This window comes from Nerophis lumbriciformis, linkage group LG02, assembly GCF_033978685.3.
Source record: "Nerophis lumbriciformis linkage group LG02, RoL_Nlum_v2.1, whole genome shotgun sequence".
NCBI classification, from domain to species: domain Eukaryota; kingdom Metazoa; phylum Chordata; class Actinopteri; order Syngnathiformes; family Syngnathidae; genus Nerophis; species Nerophis lumbriciformis.
In genome coordinates this window covers 56,948,949-56,970,000 of record NC_084549.2, presented here as the reverse complement: position 1 = coordinate 56,970,000, position 21,052 = coordinate 56,948,949, and the positions used below count along the sequence as shown (strand labels likewise).

The 21,052-nt window shown below is 40.1% G+C and overlaps 1 protein-coding gene across 1 annotated transcript in view; it reads left to right on the top strand.

Annotated features, from left to right (window-relative positions):
• The window catches only part of lrpprc (leucine-rich pentatricopeptide repeat containing), a 150,512-nt gene that overhangs the window by 113,797 nt on the left and 15,663 nt on the right, over positions 1–21,052 (top strand). The window contains exons 29-34 of the mRNA XM_061965277.2: positions 1,584–1,719; positions 4,486–4,612; positions 7,577–7,665; positions 9,569–9,773; positions 13,799–13,926; positions 15,002–15,117. Coding sequence (XP_061821261.1) covers positions 1,584–1,719; positions 4,486–4,612; positions 7,577–7,665; positions 9,569–9,773; positions 13,799–13,926; positions 15,002–15,117 — 801 coding nt within the window. The remainder of the gene's footprint in view (positions 1–1,583; positions 1,720–4,485; positions 4,613–7,576; positions 7,666–9,568; positions 9,774–13,798; positions 13,927–15,001; positions 15,118–21,052) is intronic.

Here is a 21,052-nt window from a genome sequence, read left to right as displayed (position 1 = left end):
ACTGTTCTGTCTCCCTGTAATGTTTGTCTGATCTTGAATGGGATTGTGCTGAAAATTTGTATTCCCCCTCGGAGATTAATAAAGTATTTCTGATTCTGATATGTTTGGGAAAAGCACCGACAAATAATACTTTATCACTCTGCAAACATTGTTTTTTGATAAAGTATAGGAATCTATTCAATTGCATAGTTAGATTTTTTTGCTCATATCTGCTTTTATGCAGGAAGATCTAGGCCCTTTGTGCTACAGCCATCTTAGCTTGGTTGACTACCACTGTTTTTCACTTCTGGGAAGAAATAATTTGTCGGAATACAAGTAATACAAAGTTAGAGAAAGGGTTATTAAGTGAGGGAAGTCGCAATGAGTGCTAAGTTATAAATGTGCATTTCATAGGAGCAGATCCTTTCAAATGTTCAAAGATACCATCTTGACCCTTAATGATGGTCCCGGCGTTTGAGCGGCTTGGACCGGGCATGCAGCTAATGTTGATCGGCATTTCTTCATTTTCTGGGTGCTTCACTTTTCTTATCTTTGATTGTACTACCATCAGAAGAGTCTTCCTCACGCTTGGTAGAGTTGGTAGAGCAAGTTGACCTTTTGAAACACGGCTGTAAACTAAGGTGGGGAAGTGGTCATGTAGTTTTAGCGTAATCATGCTAATAAACAATACCACTTTGGTACTATGCTTTTGTATGCTTTACAAATGTAATTTGTCTTCCTGATAGAAGAACAGACTATCAGCTATCACCCCATACCGACACTTGTCATAACTATTCATTTAAATATCCAACAATTACAGCCCAGCAAACTGGATCACTTGAAGAGCTTATTGACCTCACCCCCTCTTGTATGTACAAAGAAAGCCTTCCTTTAAATTAAATAAAAAATACTCTTATGGGCTGCTGGCTGCCCCCGCCACACTCCACCGTTAAGCCTCTGTTCATTACATGCCGAGCAAACAGGATTGCAGCTGCTATCTCCAGTGTGGTCAATCAGAGCGGCTGACTGGTGCAAGGAATTACAGCTAGATGCTGTGTGGAAATCTTTAATGCCCAATTAATTAAGTCAGCAGCTAAAAGACACCATATGGCCACCGCTGCCTAGATACTTGCGTACTCTTGTATGAAAGCTGACTTAAAGACAACATCTTTAAGATTTAGGACAACAAACTCGCAGTGAATTGCTTTAAAACGCCCCCTCCTCACCAGCATTGGCGCACACATGTGAGCCCCAAGCCTTGACGAGAAAGGAAGTGACCGGTGTTGCCCCGAGCGATGAACTAGGTGACCCCAGGGGCACTCCAGTCGACGTCCGCGCTCCCACTCTCTTAACATGTACGCTTCTCTGTATACCCCCCCGGGTGTCCGCCCTAATTTGCCCCCAGCCAATACAGCTTAACCCCTCCCCTCACAGCTACACGGGTGAGCGAGCATCATGTGTGGGCCCTGGCCTGGCCACAGTGCATCTCTCCCACACACACACAAGTTGAATATGTGCAGCGACTTGTTAGAGCCCTGCAAGTGTTAGTGTTGTGTTGGAAACATCAGCTTGTGTTTGATCTTGTGTGTGTGTTTTCTTTCCAGACTTTTTTACAGTACGAGCAAGAGGCCGAGGGCACACAGCCTGCCAAACCAGCAGCACCCTTCCTCAAAGATACCAGAATTGATTCCCAGTACCAAATGCGAATGATCAGCCTCTGCAATAAGGGAAAAACCAAAGGTAAGATGCACTCAGCCCCATTTCCAATCACAATGAATGAAGATGTAATCGGTTACATGGCAATTTATAATGTTCATTTTTATTCAATGTTACTATGTAATCTGTCAAAATGCTGAAATGAACTACAGTCAACATCAACACACCCTAGCCCACTATGAGGCAGCAGAACTGGGGTATCCAAAGCCCATATTGATAGCAGATATCGATCCCATATCCGGAAAAAAAAAAAGCATCAGATTATATCGGCTTGCATCTAAAATCACTGACCTAAGCGCACCGATACAAGCAGTCCTACAGTGCGTTTAATTGTGCAAAGCTGGACAGCCAGTAAACATCGATATGTCCTCCAATAAGCACCGAAGTTTGATCTTTTTTTGTATTTTAGTCAAGTCCTTTATAAAAGGTAAACATAACAGGCTATAGGCTACTAGGAGATGCTGGCAGCTACCCAACAGCTAAGCACACAATAGCACACAAGCTAGGCATACGTAATAAGTGTCCATAAAGGGGCTGTTTGCAACTTGGTCAGAGTTACATTTTTGAAGCAAAAAACAAGAACACCATTGACCATCAGTTACCATTAGTGATTTAACAGAACATATTTGTTTTCAAACTGTCTATATTTTTCACAATTACTAAGTTTGTGTAAAAAAAACTTTTTTTTACCGGCCCGAATACAATTATTGGTGTTTACGGCAGTTGCTCGCTCTGTCTCGTCAACACGTATGCGCAGTTTAAGAGAAGCACCCAACAATTTGTAGACATGTTATCGTTGTGATAGAATATGCATTCAATGACAGCTAACGCTAACTATCCAAATTGATGTCATTAGCCAACAACAACCAAAGCTAATGAGAGTGCAAGTGTTACGTACAGTATGTACGTAGTTAAGTCATTACGTCATAGAAACTGTAAGAGGGTGGGATATAACATTGGAAAGTTAGTACCCTCTAGACATCTGTGTAAATGTTGCAAATAGCCCCTTTAATTAAACAATATTGCATTCTATAATATGAAATTTCTCAATATAAACAAATCATCAAATTATTATAATTGCATATTACTTACAGATACAAAGTCTTCCAAAGCAGAAGCGTGTACGAAAATATATAGTACCGGTAACTGCTAATAAATGATATGATTTAATCTACATATTGATTAAATACCAAATTGAAGAGGGAAGTTTGCCAAACATGATGAGCATGTAAAGATATGGTACAGCCTGCGATAAAGCCTAATTATCATAGGAAATCACCAATTCACTCTCATACAAACACATACACACAAAATAGCAGCCTCACCGTGACTCTATTTTAAATAAATTGAGTCTGAGAGCCCTGTGATTGAATGTCTGAAATTTAATGTAAAATGGTAAATTAATTACACTTGTATAGCGCTATTTTACCTTCAAGGTACTCAAAGCGCTTTGACACTATTTCCCATACTTGCCAACCTTGAGACCTCCGAATTCGGGAGATGGGGGGTGTGGTTGGGGGGAAGGGTTGAGGTGCAGGCAGCATACCCCTTCCCTTTCGAGCTTTTCTGCATTTTGGAACTTGCAAGCGTATTTCTTCTTCTTACTCGTCGTCTCCATGTCTCTTCTTCGTTCTTCTGCTTCGTCTCCTTTTTGTTGTGTGTGCAGTTGTGCACTGAGCTCCAAAAGCCGTAGATGCTATTGAAGTGTCCCGGAAGAGTTAGTGCTGCAAGGGATTCTGGGTATTTGTTCTGTTGTGTTATGGTGTGGATTTTCTCACGAAATGTGTTTGTCATTCTTGTTTGGTGTGGGTTCACAGTGTGGCGCATATTTGTAACGGTGTTAAAGTTGTTTATACGGCCACCGTCAGTGTGACATGTATGGCTGTTGATCAAGTATGCCTTGCGTTTTCATTAAACCAGTTAAAAGGTCGTACAACGTGTCCTCATTTCTTGACATCTTCGAGTAAAGACCATTGTTAAACCCGTCCAACGCTACATTATTATGTGACTGTTTATATGGAGGAAAAGCGGACGCCTAGACAGCATGCGGCTTTTAAGGGGTGAATGTTTCAGGTGAGAGGGGACGTTAAAGGCAGTGTCTTTAAGGCACGCCCCCAATATTGTTGTCCGGGTGGAAATCGGGAGAAATTCGGGAGAATGGTTGTCCCGGAAGATTTTCGGGAGGGGCACTGAAATTCGGGAGTCTCCCGGGAAAATCGGGAGGGTTGGCAAGTATGCTATTTCCACATTCACCCATTCACACACACACAGATGGCAGGAGCTGCCATGCAAGGCCTTAACCATGACCCATCAGGAGTAAGGGTGAAGTGTCTATCCCAACGACACAATGGACATGACTAGGCTGTCGGGAGCTGGGATCAAACCTGGAACCCTCAGGTTGCTTTCACAGCTGCTCTACCACACGAGCCATGCCGTCCAAAATTGTCCTAAGAGACCAAAACAAGTCGCTAAGTTAAAAACACAGACCCTTTTGTCGTCTTATTCTTGGACAGACCGTCTCAGGTGGCAGATATATAATGCCATCTACTGTACGGAGTTGTAACGACAAGCTACATTTACAGACAGGCCCATTATGATGTGTATATGTGCGAGGGCGAACAGGTCGCGCCATATCTGTTTGTGGTAGGCCATCACATATGAATGTATGCTAAAGACTGCATTTATTTTCGCCAATCAGCAAAGTAAAGTCATAGAAATAAAATGCATAATTAAATTTGGCATAAAAATATATCATATTGCTCATGACAATGAATATAATTATGATTTCAGAGGCCTTTGCGATGCTGAAGGAATCGGACAAAAATGGTGTTACTTTGCGCTCCTTCTTCTACGATTACCTGATTCGTGCACTGCTGAGCGAAGGATCCATGGAGGACGCAATGGTGGTCAGAGACATGTAAGTATCACTAGACCAGAACGTTTACTTCTTGATTTGGTTGCTGAGCAAAAAAAGAACTGGCCTCTCTTTAGTTAAAACAATTTTCTTATGCTGTAAAAAAAAAAAAAAAGTTGACTCAACTTAACTCAGCAAAGCAACAAGATTAAATGAGTCAATTTATAGTGTCAAGCATATTGCACTTCAAAACATGACTTGTTGCAACGTTCAGTATGTTGACTCAACTTCTTGTATCAAGTAAGATAAACTTCAAAATATTGATAACTTTAAAAGTTGTTTGAATTTATTTTATCAAGTTCCTGCAACTGTAAATCAAGTTGGCTCAACATGGTAAATGGTCTGAATTTATGTAGCGCTTCACTACACTTTAGACGATACGCAAAGCTATCAACATTATACATCACATTCACATACACATTCACTCACTGATGGCGGAAGCTGCCATGCAAGGCGCTAACCATGGCAGGTAGGTGTTTTGGTGTCTTGCTCAGGGATACCTCGACATGAGCTCTCCAGGCCGGTATCGGTTACAAGACGGCCACTTAGCCATGCCGCCCTAATTGAATATGAATTTGATACTACTTGCCATTTGAAAAAGATGTTGGTTGAACTTATTTTGTCAGATTTTGAACGTTCAACAGTGCATGCGTATCAGGGAAGAGACCCACCTTGACTTACTTTCTGAAGTTAACTTACTATGGGTTTTCGTCCTTTTTTTCTACTTGAAGTTGTCATAACACTTCTTACTTAGTTGTGATGGGCAATTTGTTCTGTCAACTTGACTAAAATCCATCAAACTAAAAGCCAAAATCACTTAACAGTGTAGTCCGTCTGTTGTTGGTGAACAGAATACAGTTAAAAAGTACTTACATTTGTCAAGAGTGCGCCATGATACAAAGAAGAAGCCATTAAATTTCTGGTGCACATCCAGGTTTTTTATTTTAACATTGGGGGACTTACAGTGAAAAAATCTATTTGTTAGTAAATAATGCTCCGATGAAAAATGTAAGCAGTAATTGGTGCTGATCCAAATTAAATAAAACAGCAAGGCCGAACAATCCTAGTTGCAATTATTGCATTTTGACTCCCCCCAACCTCCCCCACACACACACACACACACACACACACACACACACACACACACACACACACACACACACACACACACATTTTAACTTCTTAAGATGCTCATTCATCTTCTAATTCCTGACACATGGTGATGCTGGAAGATAGAGGATATGTGAGGAGTATAAATTAGGGATCGACTGATTATCAGTGCCAATATTTGGCATTTTGACGTATGTCGGTATCGGCCTCTTTTCATCGATTGTGTCTTTTTTTTCTTCTTTTGAACAACTACATCAGAGCTTTATCAGCAGATACAATATCAGGGGTTTTCAGCGTCCTGGTGGCCGTGGTCTGGTGATATCCTGGTGCAGATGGCTCCTGTGATAGTGTTTACTCACCTGGCTCCTCTGTATTCATCCAAACATTAATTTGTTCATGTGTGTGTGTGTGTGTGTGTGTGTGTGTGTGTGTGTGTGTGTGGGTGGGGGTGGGGGTGGGTGGGGGGGTGGGGGTGGGTGGGTGTGTGTGTGATGATGGGGGATGTGGGTCATCAGGGTATAGTTTTTAAATCTGTAAAGCATTTTGTGTTGCTTTTCTTTTATGTATGAAAAGCACTTTATAAATATAAATTGATTGATTGAGAATAATCAGTATCATATCGTTCGATCTCTAGTATAAAAGATCCAAGCTTAGGGCGACCAATCTTTTTTTATTCCCGTTTTATGGATTTCTTTGTCCTTCAGAGGAAAACAAGCAACCACTTACTGAGCAATGCTATAACTAATTTGTAGGGGAAAAGGGGGACAAACTCCTTGTTTTTATCTGCCTACATGATTCTGTCTCTCATGTTATGAGAAATAATCGTATCGCTTTAAGACCTGTGCAGTACAAGCGATAACCCATCTCCGCTCTTGTGTTTGAACCGGTTTACGGCATCCCCGCCTCGATGAAAGCTCAGTTTTTATCTGCACTCTCGCTGAGAAGTGAAATGAGCTGAGAGGAGAGTCGAGATGAAACTGGCGAGCAATAAGGAGATAAAAAGAGCTAAGTGGGGGAACGCGAACTAGATTTAATCATGAGCGAGGTTAATGAAGACGCTATAGGCATTAATTCTTTGTGCGTGTGTGTCTGTTTGTTATGAGGTAATCCAGACAGAATTGAGCAGCGGGGGCGCTTACAGTCAGATTAAGAGATCGGGTGGGGGTGTGACGTGGAGTAAGAACCGGGATGTAAAATTCAGTAGTGAAAGTGCGTCAAGAGTAGGTGAGAGCCTCTTGATGTCCCTCCACCTGATAAGAATTATTTGAATCTCGCTCTTATCCACACTGCCTTGGCATCCCTGTCACCCTGTCCCAAGTGGCTTCCAGGTGCTGCTTGGCCCTGGTGTCGCTGTGGCGATAAGGACTGCCTCGCCTGATACTTGAATGAACAGATGGATTAATCTGGTTGCAGCGTGACTGGGAAAAAAGGGGAGTGTGATTGATGTTTTAGTAGCAAAGAAATGTAGCAAAAAGACCTGGCCAAGGAGGAATAAGGAAAGAGGTGGAGCAGAAAATGTTCCTTTGCTAAAATAATACCCGAGCCAGATATAGAGAACATGTACAGGCTGTGACATCACATGCACTGTGACATCAATCAAGCGATTCATGTCTATATTATTGTCAGGGTCACGTAAGAGGCTCAAACATGCTGTCAGTCATGCATCGCCTATTGTCTCGTGTGCTTGTCCGCTGCAGGATTACTTTCCCAAATGCCTTCTAATGTTGCAAAGTTCTAAGACGCCACAAAGATATTAACTCGGTCGCCCCAGTTTCATAAGCTTTGCCTTTTATATTTGGCCCAAATAGAACATTTGGCTTGATCTTAAGTATATGCGGCCTTTTAACTCTTTTCTAGTGCCCTGTCTCATGTGCCAAGCTTCCAGCTGAGTGACACTGCCAACAATTTGATCGTCGTCACACTCAGCAAGAGAGGCCAGGCTAAAGGTGAGTGTTGAACTCGCACACACACCATTGATAGGCCAAAGTGCAGTGATTTCGACGTTGACATACCATAAAAATAAGTCATTATTAGGTTTGTACTAATAAAGTACTGCAATACTAATTAATTTAAATCTGTGCTATATTCGTTTTGAAAATAACAGTACCGTTCTTTAATCCGAATGCCGCCCTCCGGCAGGGACGACAGAGCCCAGGCGCACGATGTTGAGTGTGTCAAAACGCACACACAATGTGTATACAAGCAATAACGTCGTGGAGTGGAAGAATGGCAAAAAACTGCAATTCTACTGGTGGTTAATAAAAAGGGTGCATGAAGCGCAATATGACGGTATTTGGGCTTCAAAACTAACGATGAAGGTGGCGCTTTAAACAGGGAGGCGTTGCGCTGCAAGTGTTGCTTTATTAGTGGAGCTAAAACCGCCTAATTAGTGTCAACTAATGCAAGTGAAATTACAGAATTTTGTAACAAATTCCTAGAGTTTGTGTTTTAACTTTGAACTAATGTGTGTTTTACCTGCTACGTGACTTATCTGTGTACATTTATCCATAGTTTTGTTTTTAGTATTTACTAATAATTGTATTTTTCTTAAAGCACAGACCAGGATTGGCAAACATAAATCATGAAGCATTTCATATAATGTCAGTAAAACTTTGTTCTATTTTAACTAATCCTTGATTTTGGCAGACTATATGTAATATGGAAAATTGTAAATTGTAAAGAAAAGCCCAATGTGTTTAATGCCTTTTAATTTATATTTTAACCTTGTAAAATTGTTCTTTGAGTGCAATAGGAAAATGTTTATTGTATTGTAAGGTTTTCTGTTAAAATAAAGCCAATATTGAAATTTTTTGTAATTCCCTTTATTTGGGAAAAGTATCAAAAAGTATCGATATACATTTTGGTACCGGTACCAATTTATTGATATCGGGACAACCCTATTAGGGATATAACAATATCAAACTCTCATGGTACAATATTATCACGGTATTAGGGCCACAGTACAATATTATTGTGGAATTGTTTATTTAAAAAAATAATAATAATAAAAGTTGTTAAAAAGCCATGGTGTGTAAAATTAAGTGGCAAGAATGTTTAGGATAAACACACACGTATTGAATTTCAACACAAACATAATGCTAAAATGTTCTAACTATATTAATTACTACAAACATGTATTTTTAAGTGCAAAGAATTGTGCGGAAACATCCACTGTTTTAAGCAACTATATACATTTTTACTTTTTCATAAAGTAAATACCTCAAAAATTGATGTTAAGCTTCGCTGGCTTCAAATCTTCAAATTTTTTCCGGGTGATGGTTTATTGAGTAGCTCCTCATATTTCCCGTGGTGGGCAAAGACCACACACTTTCCTTTCGCGGCAGTGCATTGTGACCTGCTCTATGTCGCCTTGGAAACGCTGGAGACAAAGGTTATGTTTTCGCTGGGGTTTGTTTGCCTTGTTTGTTAGCAACATCATTTAAAATGGTATGGATGGACTGATGAAATGTCCTTAAAAAGCAATTCCTCTTACCTACTTGGCTCACAGTTTTCCCGCATGCTTCCTCCTTTTCTCCCCTTTGTGTTTCATGCCCCTAGCTTCCGGTCATGCCCTCTGGTCCCACGCTGGGCAAAGTATTATGGGAAATGTAGTTTATTTTTAGACCGTCCATTTCAAAAGCGGCAGAAAAAAACTACACTCACTAATTTTCGTTTCATATCGTCAGACATCACTGCATTATTGTGATGATTTTGAAACTGCAATACCGCAGTATCTACAATATCGTTTCATCCCTTGTCATTATTTATGAATTACATAAAAGGTTTTACACTAATTTGTAATAAATTGGACACCCCTGTTTTTGGCAAACATCTTATGCTCTACCACAGACGCTTTGGATACCCTGAAGTCCATGCTACAGAAGGACCAAGTACCCTCGCAGCTTGCCATTACCAGACTGGTCCAGAGCCTCGCCAGCCTAGGCGACTTGGAGGGAATTAAGGAAGTGAGGTCGCTGACGGAGCAGCTCGGCACAGTCTTCAACCTGTTCAGCATGGTGTTTACCAAAAATATGGCCCTGGCTCACATCAAGAAGTAAGGCTGCCTAGTGTTAATGTTAGGGTTCTATTGTGACATTAAAGCATACTTGCCAACCCTCCCGATTTTTCCGGGAGACTCCCGAATTTCAGTGCCCCTCCCGAAAATCTCCCGGGGCAACTATTCTCCCGAATTTCTCCCGATTTCCACCAGGACAACAATATTGGGGGCGTGCCTTAATGGCAGACTAGGAAAGGGAGACTATTATATATGTCTTCGTTATCCAAAGGTTTATCTATAACCCATAAAGTAGGCAGGCACTGAGCTATTTCTCAGCGTGTGTTTATTCCAACTGGCACGTTAATACACTGACACACAACATCCGGATTCCCATTATGCATTGCTTCAAAACTACGGCAAGTAGTAATGTCCAAAAAACATAACAGACGAAGCAGAGACATGGCGACGACGAGTAAGAAGAAGTACGCTTGCAAGTTCCAAAATGATTGGAAAAATAATTTCAGTTCATCCAGGACAGCTCGAAGGTGAAGGGGTATGCTGCCTGCAAATTTTGTAGATCAGACTTCTCCATTGAACACGGTGGCCGAACGGATATACTCATTCATGAACGGATTATTTATATATATATATATATATATATATATATATATATATATATATATATATATATATATATATAAAAGAAAGACTTGAAAATATATACTACCCCACCTCAACATCTCCCGAATTCGGAGGTCTCAAGGTTGGCAAGTACGGTATGCATTAAAGTACCAGTAGAGTGGAAAAACGAGTTGCCTTTATATTGAAGCTATTACCTTATATATCTGATGTATATGTAACACCAAAAATACTTACAAACTGTGCAAGTAAATAAATATGATCAAAATAGTGTCAAACTCTTTGAGATTCCCGAGCCTTTTTGAGAGATAATGAGCTAGCCAGGCACGTCATTGTCTAACGTAGTGGTAGGAACCACAGATCCCAAAATCAATGCAAATCATGCAGACATTGTGAGAGCCAACGATTACTTTGGGAAAAATTATGATCCAGACACTTATATTGTTGATCCTGAATATAAAGAGGATGAGCTACAAGTTTTAGAAGCTCTGCTGAACAGATACAGTTTTAGTGAAACACTAAGCATCATGTAGCAGTGTTGCTAAGTGCCAAACAAGAAATACAAACATGATAAAACAATAGCTTACTGTACAATGTCTGCTTTTACTTTGATGATGACTGATAGGATGTCCATACCTTTCCATTTATATGAAGAATTAATCATGATGCACACAAAGGTTTAACAAGGAACAGTCTCCCTGCAGACACTGTCTTCAGTTGTGTTTGTTTGTCTTCATCCCCAAGTATGAATTGAATATCGTGGATGAACAACTTCTAGATGTATGGCTAAATCCTCCTATTATCCAGATGAGAGGGATGATTTATAATCTAGAATAACTTTGACGAGCCGAGACACGATGATGCGGGAGCGGCAGGAGATTGTTCCCGGCTCACAGTAAAAGCAGCAGAGGGCTATTTAGCTCTGTGTTATCAATCCTCCGCTAAAAAATTGTCTGTCTGTGGTAACACTTATAATAACATCGCTAAAATTTGGTCAATATTCAGGTCACGATATGTATAGAGTATTGTTTGGAGGTTTGAATGGTTATTTAGAGGGTTTTGTGGGCGGAATAGAGAGCCCCCGTTGAGTACATTGTTAGCTGACTTTTTATGGATTTATTTACGACTTAGAATGCATAAAAAAAACTAAAACATATGTGTTCATGTCTTACATAAGGATTGTGAATGATAGACAGCACATACAGTATCTCTCTAATTGTTGCGTTTTTTCAGTATGACTGATCTGATAGGGTCAGAGTGCAGAAGTGTTACTCCAGTGACGTCATTCTACGGAAATTACCAAAGACGTTCTGAACAGAGTATTCAAAATGGCTGACTGATTTTGTCAAATTTTTGTGATGTTCAGACTGTATTTTCACATGCTTTGCGGAATGTAAATACAATTAGATATGGCTTATTGGCTACAATGAAACACAATTAAATATACAAGTCAATTTGTTTTTCCAATCTACTGGTACTGTAAATGTATTTGTCCAAAAAGCACACAGTAGATGAGACTGATCCAAGGGGTGTACGGGGTACTCACTCAGTACAGTAGAACTTCAACTTGCGAGTTAAACACTTTTATTTAAAATTAACGTCTCCCATTGAAATTAAATCAATTGGTGCTTGGCCCCCCCAAAAATCATCACAATTTTAGCATGTAACATGCCTTTTCAAAAGAAAAAAAACCTTTTAGATAAGAAATATTGTATAAAAACAATCCAATTGAATGTACTACTAACAACTACAGTAGATTTATGAAGTTATATAATAATAATGTACAGCATTTACGTGGAGATTGGACTTTTATAGTATCTCTTTCAAGCTGCGTATCCGTCAAACACATTATCAGTAGCTTTTTGATATTTTCATAGATAAATATCCCCTGTTCAGATATTTTAAGATTAATGGCTGGCGTTATTGACTAATTCTGCTTCAGTATGGTGCAGACTCGCAGTGATGCGCTCTAATTACTTTTCCGAGTTGGCGGCACACTCGGTCAAGTTTTTGATGATTTTTTTTTTTTTTATATATATATACATCATCCACTTCTTCTCTGCATTGTTCTTCACACCCACTTCTTCCTGCTCATACAGTATTTTTCGGAGTATATGTCGCACCGGAGTATAAGTCGCACCTGCCGAAAATGCATAATAAAGAAGGAAAAAAACATATATAAATCGCCAAACTATGAAAAAAACTGCGACTTATAGTCCGAAAAATACGGTAGTTGGAAAGGAAGTTATGTCCAATTTTTAGCTGTAAGTTAATACTAACGAGTAAAACCAGATGTTGTGGGCGGATCTCACTATGGCATTCGCTAGGCCAACTTAAAGCAATTCGCTTAGAGACAACTCTTATCTCAAAACACTCTTAAGTTGAGGTACCACTTTATTGATTTAATTTTTAGAACTGGGTAACAAAATGTAAGCCGTTTGTTTTGCATTACTGTATCCAAAATGACGGTATGATTGACCTTGAAATCGAGCTACATACTTAACCATGGTTATGGCGTACTGTTACACCTGTGCCAAGCACTGTTAGCATTAACAAAACTTTAAAATTAATAATCATTACTTTGCAAACTATAAAGTAAAATGGAAGGTCTGCTTTTTTATCTGTTGCATCACACAAAGAACAATAGTTTAACACATTACCGCCAGGCAAGTGCCTGACGAGACTTACAATGACAACACTCTTAACATAAAAGCTTAGCAAGCGAGCGGGACGTCCAGGACAAATGAAAGTAATAGGATTATTCATGGTTTCCTTTTAATGTCATGAAAACACCCATCCTCCACTGCTGTTGCATCGCTCTTCAAACAACAGAGGACAAAATATAAAACACATTGTGCATCAAACTTTCATCACGCCACTTGCCACATTAGCGCTGTCCCCCCCCAGCCCGAGCGATGGTGGCGGCGGCGTCCCCGTGTCAACTCAGTAGCGCTGCTGAAAGCGGAAAAAATAGCAAAGACGGCCTCACGCCCGATTGGCCATCGCGGCGCGGCCCTGTCAGCTTGAACCCTGACCTCTTGGAGCGGCGCTCTGAGCTGCCCTGACACGTGTGTCCCCACTGCGCCTGAGTCAAGCTGACTGGTTAAGAGCCGGGGTGGGGAAGCAATCGGGACCGGAAAGCGTAGAACCACATTTAGCGGGGCCCCCCGCTGAATTATTCAGACGGTCCCAGTCGCAACAATCAGGGTAGATATGTTCACCCACCTCTGGACACTCACACATACACTTGCACGTAGGCCCCGGTTAAATATTCATCACGATGGCGACTGTGGAAGGGGGAGGAACAGTTAAGTGTACTGGCCAGGCCGGGTTGCCAGATTGAGTCGGTTGAGATCCACATAGCGTTCTCTTTTCAAGGCCTAGTGTTCCAGCAAAGTACAAAAAAGTGAATATGTTTCTGACATGAACTCATTTCTCCTCAGCGATGATGTGGAGTCAGCTGTCGAGATGCTTGAAGAAGTTTACACCAGACCAGACACCAAAAACCCCAATATATCCGTTGTGTTCCGGAAGATTTTGATTGAAGAAAACGACAAAGCCCTTGATAAGTGTAAGACATACGCACAATGCATACGTATCAAGAAACATTCACATTGCTTTGATTACTCCTTGAATGCCTTCATATATCGCAGTAAGACTTTGTTCGCTCTGCAGGTCAATTCTGATTTTTTTGCCCATATCGGATTTTTTCCGTATTTTTAAAACCTGACCCAGGCTGCTATCGTATGTGGACATAAATAGGACATGTATCGAATGAGACTGATGACCAATACGTCATCGAATAGCGATAAACGTCTTAATTCTACGCCAAAATAGACGGTTGCAAAATAAAGTTGACAAATGAGCAGAAAACAGGCGGAAATAATGTTTTAGGAACTCACGTCAATGTTCCACCACTCCTGTCTTTAAATGCTCGCCCACACGCTCTTTGGAGCAGACGTCCAAGCAAATGTCCCGCAAACTGGAAGAGCCAAAATGCTTGCCTTCTTATATCTTCTGTGCGCAGTGATTTGGTTCAGAAAATGTTGACTTTAATTGCACAAAATCTTTGAAATTGCCACAAATGAGGCAGTACTGAGACTGACCAGAGTTGGAGCAATGTTTACTTCCGTGTCATCTCTGCAAGCGGGTCAGTTTGCATTTACTTTAAACATCGCAATTTTTTTGTAATGTGAATGATTACATAAAAAAAATCTAATTTGACAAGAAGAATCCGAATTGGACATCCTACCTTGCAGTGTGAACATAGCCTCAAGCATTGCCTAAAACAATAACAGTGCAATACTTTTTCATAACATGGTCACTACTGCCTGGTTTCTCTTGTTATATTCTTATTTTACTGTTATATTTTTATTCTCATTGTTGCTTTTTATTTATATTCTTATTGTAATTTTTTTCTATTTTGTTTCCATTTATACCCCTATTATTTACTTTTTACTTTTTAAATTCGATCTCAATTCTGTACACTGCTGCTGGAATTTTTATTTTCCTGAGGGCACTCTCCTGAAGGAATCAATAGAGTTCTATCTATCTATCTATCTATCTATCTATCTATCTATCTCTCTCTCTCTCTCTATCTCTCTATCTATCTATCTATCTATCTAAATGTTCCTGTTGTGTTGCAGTGAGCGCCATGGCTGAGCGGCTGGCCAACCACTTCGCCTGTTACATACCGGCTACTAATTTGTTCATACAACTCATGGAGATGGACAAAGTAGAAGATGCGAAGTTCATGCTTGCTGTAAGTGTTTACAAAGAAGATGACTTATAACCTTTTATATTGTGATGAACTCTAAACCTGTCCATGCTAGCGTTCCTCAGGGTTCAGTCTTCAGACCAGTGTTATAATTTTCCGATACTGCATTTCCTCCAATGGCTTCTCCATTCCACACTGGAGTCCCTCAGGGTTTTCTTGGAGTTTGTGGTCTTTATTGCAATGACCCCTTTACAGACCAAATTATCTTTTGATCTGGAGTCCCTTAAGGCTCAGTCCTTGTGTTTTTTCGAACCTTCTTCTGTCCAGAGTTTGCATTTTTTCAAAACACAGTCCCTCAGGCTTCATCCTGAGGCCCCCCTATATTTGTTACAACTGTATTTTAAACTAGTTTCCCTCAGGGATTCATCCTGTGGCTATAATTATTTATGTTCTAGTTATATATACTGTACCTTACATCTCATTGCTTCTTCCATGACTGCTATTCTGATGACCCCCAGCACAAACCCTACTCTCACATACCAGACACGCCGCCTCTTAAGACGGTAGTACTTTGTTGTGTGTGCGCGCCATGAAGCAATTAAAATCATGTGCAGTAGTAAGAGAAAGGAAAGTAGTGATGATTTTAGTCCATCACGAATCCCTGATGCCTACTTCCAGTTTTCAGACCCCTGTGATGGCCGGACGCATTCAACCACCACAGTTTAACTAATTTATCCGGCCTCGCATTTGCGTCCCACATCCCACAGCGTCTGGTGGTCTGTGGTCTGCCGCAGCCGCCTGCACCGACTTCTACTTCACTTATTTACGCACAGTTCATGCGTTACAGCTCGATGGCTTTGCTTTGAGCTTGGGGAAATGAATATGTAGAGGCTCAGATGGGTGAGAGACGGGCGGGGAAGGACAAGACACCGACAGAGCAGCTGAGACTTAGACGATACACGGGCGGTAAATGGAAAGTTCAGAGCGATTGCTGCTCGTTGCCTTGCATGTGACTAAAGTGCGCACTAATGAACATACACGTTACTGCTCGAGCTCGCTGCACTTCATTACTATTTAAACAGGAATCCACACTTTTTAGGTCAGTCATATCATTCTGCTCTCAAATGTTTATCACACTTTTAACTTAAATGAGTACAATTGGCGTGCGCTCATACACCAAACATTTACAAACCGTTTTTTAACTTAATAGGAAACAATTGTATAAACTACACTATGAGAGAAAGCTGACCATGTCTGCCCCTCATTTGCTCACTGACATCCTGAGTGATAATCCCTCTCAATCATTAAACAGACATGTCTGACACGCTTTAATGAACAGATACGTTACTCACTAACTACTTTCCTCTTCATCACTATTTAAACACCAACTATGGATTACATTACTTTACATCCATTCCATTTGGCTGATATGCATCCTGGGCAGCTTTCACACAGTTTTTTTTGTCCATCTCCGTGTAGTTGTTTTTGTAACATGCCACATCGTCATGTTTGCCAATCAAAAGAATGATAGTGACTTGAGTAAAAGGAAATGGAATGTAGACTGAGAGTGGATGTCACACTTTAAAATAAATGGTGAAAAAATGTATACATTATTTTAAGTATTAAATTAAATATCAAATAACTGACCTTAATTAAAGGATGTACATAAATTTGTCACACGTTTATCGCTGTTATTTGTTCGCAGATATGACCGCAATAAATGTATTTCCGCAAAATAGAAATCATTCGTTATAAATCAAATGTTTTCATAGCTATAACATGTCTGTAATCTTCTAAGTGTGTTTTTCAACATGAGGAGCCCTCAAGACTTGAACAACACCCTTTAACCAGCTTTGCACTCTTTTAACCAAATATAGTAATGCTGCCTCAGGCTGAGCCAATCAGTGGCCACGATACTGAACCGCGCACTCCGACTGTTTTGGTCTCCTCTAGTGGCCAATGCTACTGTAGTGTTGATATTCTCAGTTTATTTTAGTGATTGGTAACGAATGCGGTACTTTTTTTTTTTGGCACTGTTCGAATCCCGCCAGTCCTACAGATTCACGTAAAATCTAGCAGTGCCCCGTCACGCTACCTCGGTTGCATGGCTGACGACTCATCCTGCTTTTTGCTCTTAAGCACCTGGCGATCACTCAAGCAGCACTGAGAGCAGACTGAGCAAAACTACTTCTAGGTAATGTTGCAATTTCCAATGCCAACAAAGAAATTAACTCGATAAACGCTCCAATGTAAGTAAAGAAAGATGCCACTTTTCCAATAATACGCTAGATTGATGCTAATGTACATAGGCTTTGCTATTGACATGCTACTGATTAGCATTAGCGATTTTACATTGCGATTTCAATACCTCAAAATTTGCTAATGAAAACTACAACTATGATCCTCATTACTCCACATTGAGGAGTCAGTTAAGCAAGAACTAACCAGCGCCATGATGCAAAATTCCTGCACATATGGCATTTCTCGTAGAATAATACATAACTCACTCACGGAAGAGGCGGTAGCTGTTCCAAGTTGGTGGACCACTCCTCTTTGCATCAGGTGGTGACGTTTCTGCACTGCTGACTTGTCTCCATTAAAGATGATCCCCTGCTGGCTTCCCAATGGACTGGTCTTTCACAATATAAAGTCGGGACCGTGGGTTGACCACTCCTTATGCATCAGTCGGTGACGTTTCGTTGCCCCAACTTGTCTACATGCAAAAGGATCTCCTGCTTGCCCCACTATGGATTGGACTCTCACATTATTAACCGTATCCACTCGGCATCCATTGCATCAGTTACCCGGGTTTCTCATTGTGCCCATTGGGTTGAGTTTTTTCTTGCCCTGATGTGGGATCTAAACCGAGGATGTTGTTGTGGCTTGTACAGCCCTTTGAGACATTTGTGATTCAGGGCTATAATAAGTAAACTTTGATTGATTGAGTATTAACACTTTTTAGGACACAACAAAAGACTAGATTCACCAAGGTCTAAAATCCCCATAAATTATAAACTACTGCCATCTAAGGTTGTGTACTTGCAACTGTAATTGCAACTTATTATCATACTTGCAAATGAGACTCAGAATTGTAATAATGAAACAAGATATAGCAACTGGACAGCAGTAATCATAGTCACCTCATTTTACATGTTGTAATAAGAAGTGACATTGTAGTATCAAAAATAATATCAACACACACACAGAAGTACTGAAAATTTGTACCGTTGTGTACGGGTATCAATTCCCAAGTACCGAGAATTGGTACCGTATTAGTTCAAATATAAACGGTACCCATCCCTAGTTTTTTAGCCATTTTTTGCTTGAAAGTACTTAAACACCGTTAATTGTAGAATCTGCGTTGTGGTGAAGCCGCAATATTTGAAGTGTGATGTGGCAAAGACCGACTTCAATGGGAATACAGTATGTATATACTGTACTGTATACTTTTAAATGATTATAAAAAAAAAAAATCATGTAATTATGGGGACATTTAAAAAAATTAAAAAAAATACGATAAAACCAATAAAGTTAAAGTTAAAAAGTTAAAGTACCAATTATTGTCACACACACAGTAGGTGTGGCGAAATACCAATACCTGTCAAGGTTTTGGTGGGGGGGGGGTGGAAAATTGTTACCTAAAATTATGTTTATCTCCCTGGACCAGAGTTAACATATTAATACAACACTTTGTTACAATTTTTTTATCCACTTTGAATACAGTTTTGGTTTGGAGGAATCATCAATAGGCATGGCCAATTTAAACTATTGCGCATTTATCTATTCATAACAAGTTTTACAATCATTCTTGCTGTCTAGTCTTTTTGTGCTTCTGTCGTCCCCTTGTACCCTCCCTGGGCCATCCCATCAAAAGTCAAGCACCAAAACTCTGAAAAGCTTTTAGGCAGGCAGGCGGACAGAAAACAGTAACGACGAGCCTATCAGGAGAGGCGGCGTCAGCAGGGAGCGGGCAGTTGGGCAAGCGCAAAGTCGTTAAGAAATGACTACAACCAGGAACACGTGTAAGTGGAGAAAAAAGATGAGGACGTTCCCTGGGCGTCCATAGCTTTTAGGCTGGGCCGGGTCGGTTCCCAGCGTCACCTTGGGGAGAGGCTGTGACATAAAATAAATATAAAACACCAGGGAAGGGAGTGAGAGCAAAGTTGAGTGAAGTCTAATTGCCTGATTGTAGTGAAATCATTCTGCTGTGACTCACTTAATGTGTGTGTTAAAAGCCTGGCATGCCTCTGCCTTTAAATAGTGTAAGACTTTCTTTGGCTAGTAATGGGGCAGTCAGGAGAACACACACACACACATTAAATACACACATGGAACCATGTTTTGTGTATGATGCAAATGTACATTTTCATGTTAAAGCTCCTCCTTTTGGATTAAGTAAGAACATGTCTGTAAATCTTGTCATGTGTCACACGCTAATCTTTATCCTTGCGCTTATGTCCAAACAGCTCTTTTTATTCAACTGGAGCAAAAGTTGTTTTTTTATACAGCAAATCGTCTTAAGTGGGGTTGTCACGATACTAGAATTTCTGTAGTCAATATCAATACCTGTCAATGTTCACGATTCTCAATTCATATTCAATACTGAACTCACTTTTAAATTCACTATCTTATTGAAAACTGTTCCGAAGTATCAAGTATTTTAAGATCACTGTGTTTCAACATCTTTTTCCGCAGCCACCCAGTATATCAAAACAAACAATACTCTTCTTATGAATATGCTCATAAATAGGGATTTATACAGAGTACCGGTATTTTTTGGTAGCGGTTCCTAATTGGGTTGGTCCATGAAGACAGTGAAGATTCTGGACTAACAATACAGCCATCTGTATTTTTTGTTCCAGCTGACCGATGTAATTATGACACGCTATCCCATTCAGTTCAGCTGCCACTGCTACACATTAAAATCAGATTTGAATAATGACAAATAAGGAAGCAACGCCACACAAAATTTGTAACACAACATTTCACAAAAGTTCCTCAAAGTCACGCATGCTCACTGTCATTTTGAAGTGAACACACTTTACTCACGACGAGTCACTCACCACCGCGTTTCATCAACCGTCCACCTAGTGATCCATTAATCCACAGGCCAATATTATTCCACTCAAAAAAGTGAAACATTAAGGTAATATGATCATCCATAAAGTTGCTTTGAAGCAAGATAGCATCCGCTGTGACGGACAGGTCTCTGGTTGCCGTCTGACGTCACGCCATTGTGCCGTGTTTGCGTGGCATTAAAACACATCTGCCTTAAATGTATTTTTAGTTTGTTCTGTCTCTTGACTACAAACTGGATGATCGATCATTTCACTCTTTTTATTTATATAATACATCGGTAGCTGTCAACACTCAATATGGTTTCCGGTCCGTCACTCAAATACGTGCGTGTGCAACATAAAGACAAAAAACAATTCCTATTTCTTACAAAATGCACACCCACATAGCACATAGCATTTATTTGATATGAATATAATGTAAATGGTCTGTGTTTTGCACATGCATGCCATATGTAAATATTACTTCCAGCTGAGTGTAATTGTAAAGAATTGAAACACAGTGATGGATCTGTGTGGTCTTTACAAAAAGATGACATAACTGCATTTCGCCTTGCACTGCACACATTAGTGCTGGGCGATATGGAAAAAAAATGTATATCACGATATGGATCATTTTATATCACAATAACGATATACCACGATATAGCTATGGTGCGCTTACAGTTCTATGAAAAATGTAACAACATACATAACCACTTACCTTTTTTCTCACTTTATTTGCAAGTTAAATAAACAAATACATTTGGTATAGCAAACAACAATAGCAACAAAACACATTTTTCAGGGTTCACTGCCACACACAGCCACATGAACACTAACACTACACGAAGCATGACAGGACAGTTTAATAGTAAACGGGATACTGCATGCGAAGGTACACCCTTACTCTATTCAGAGGTATG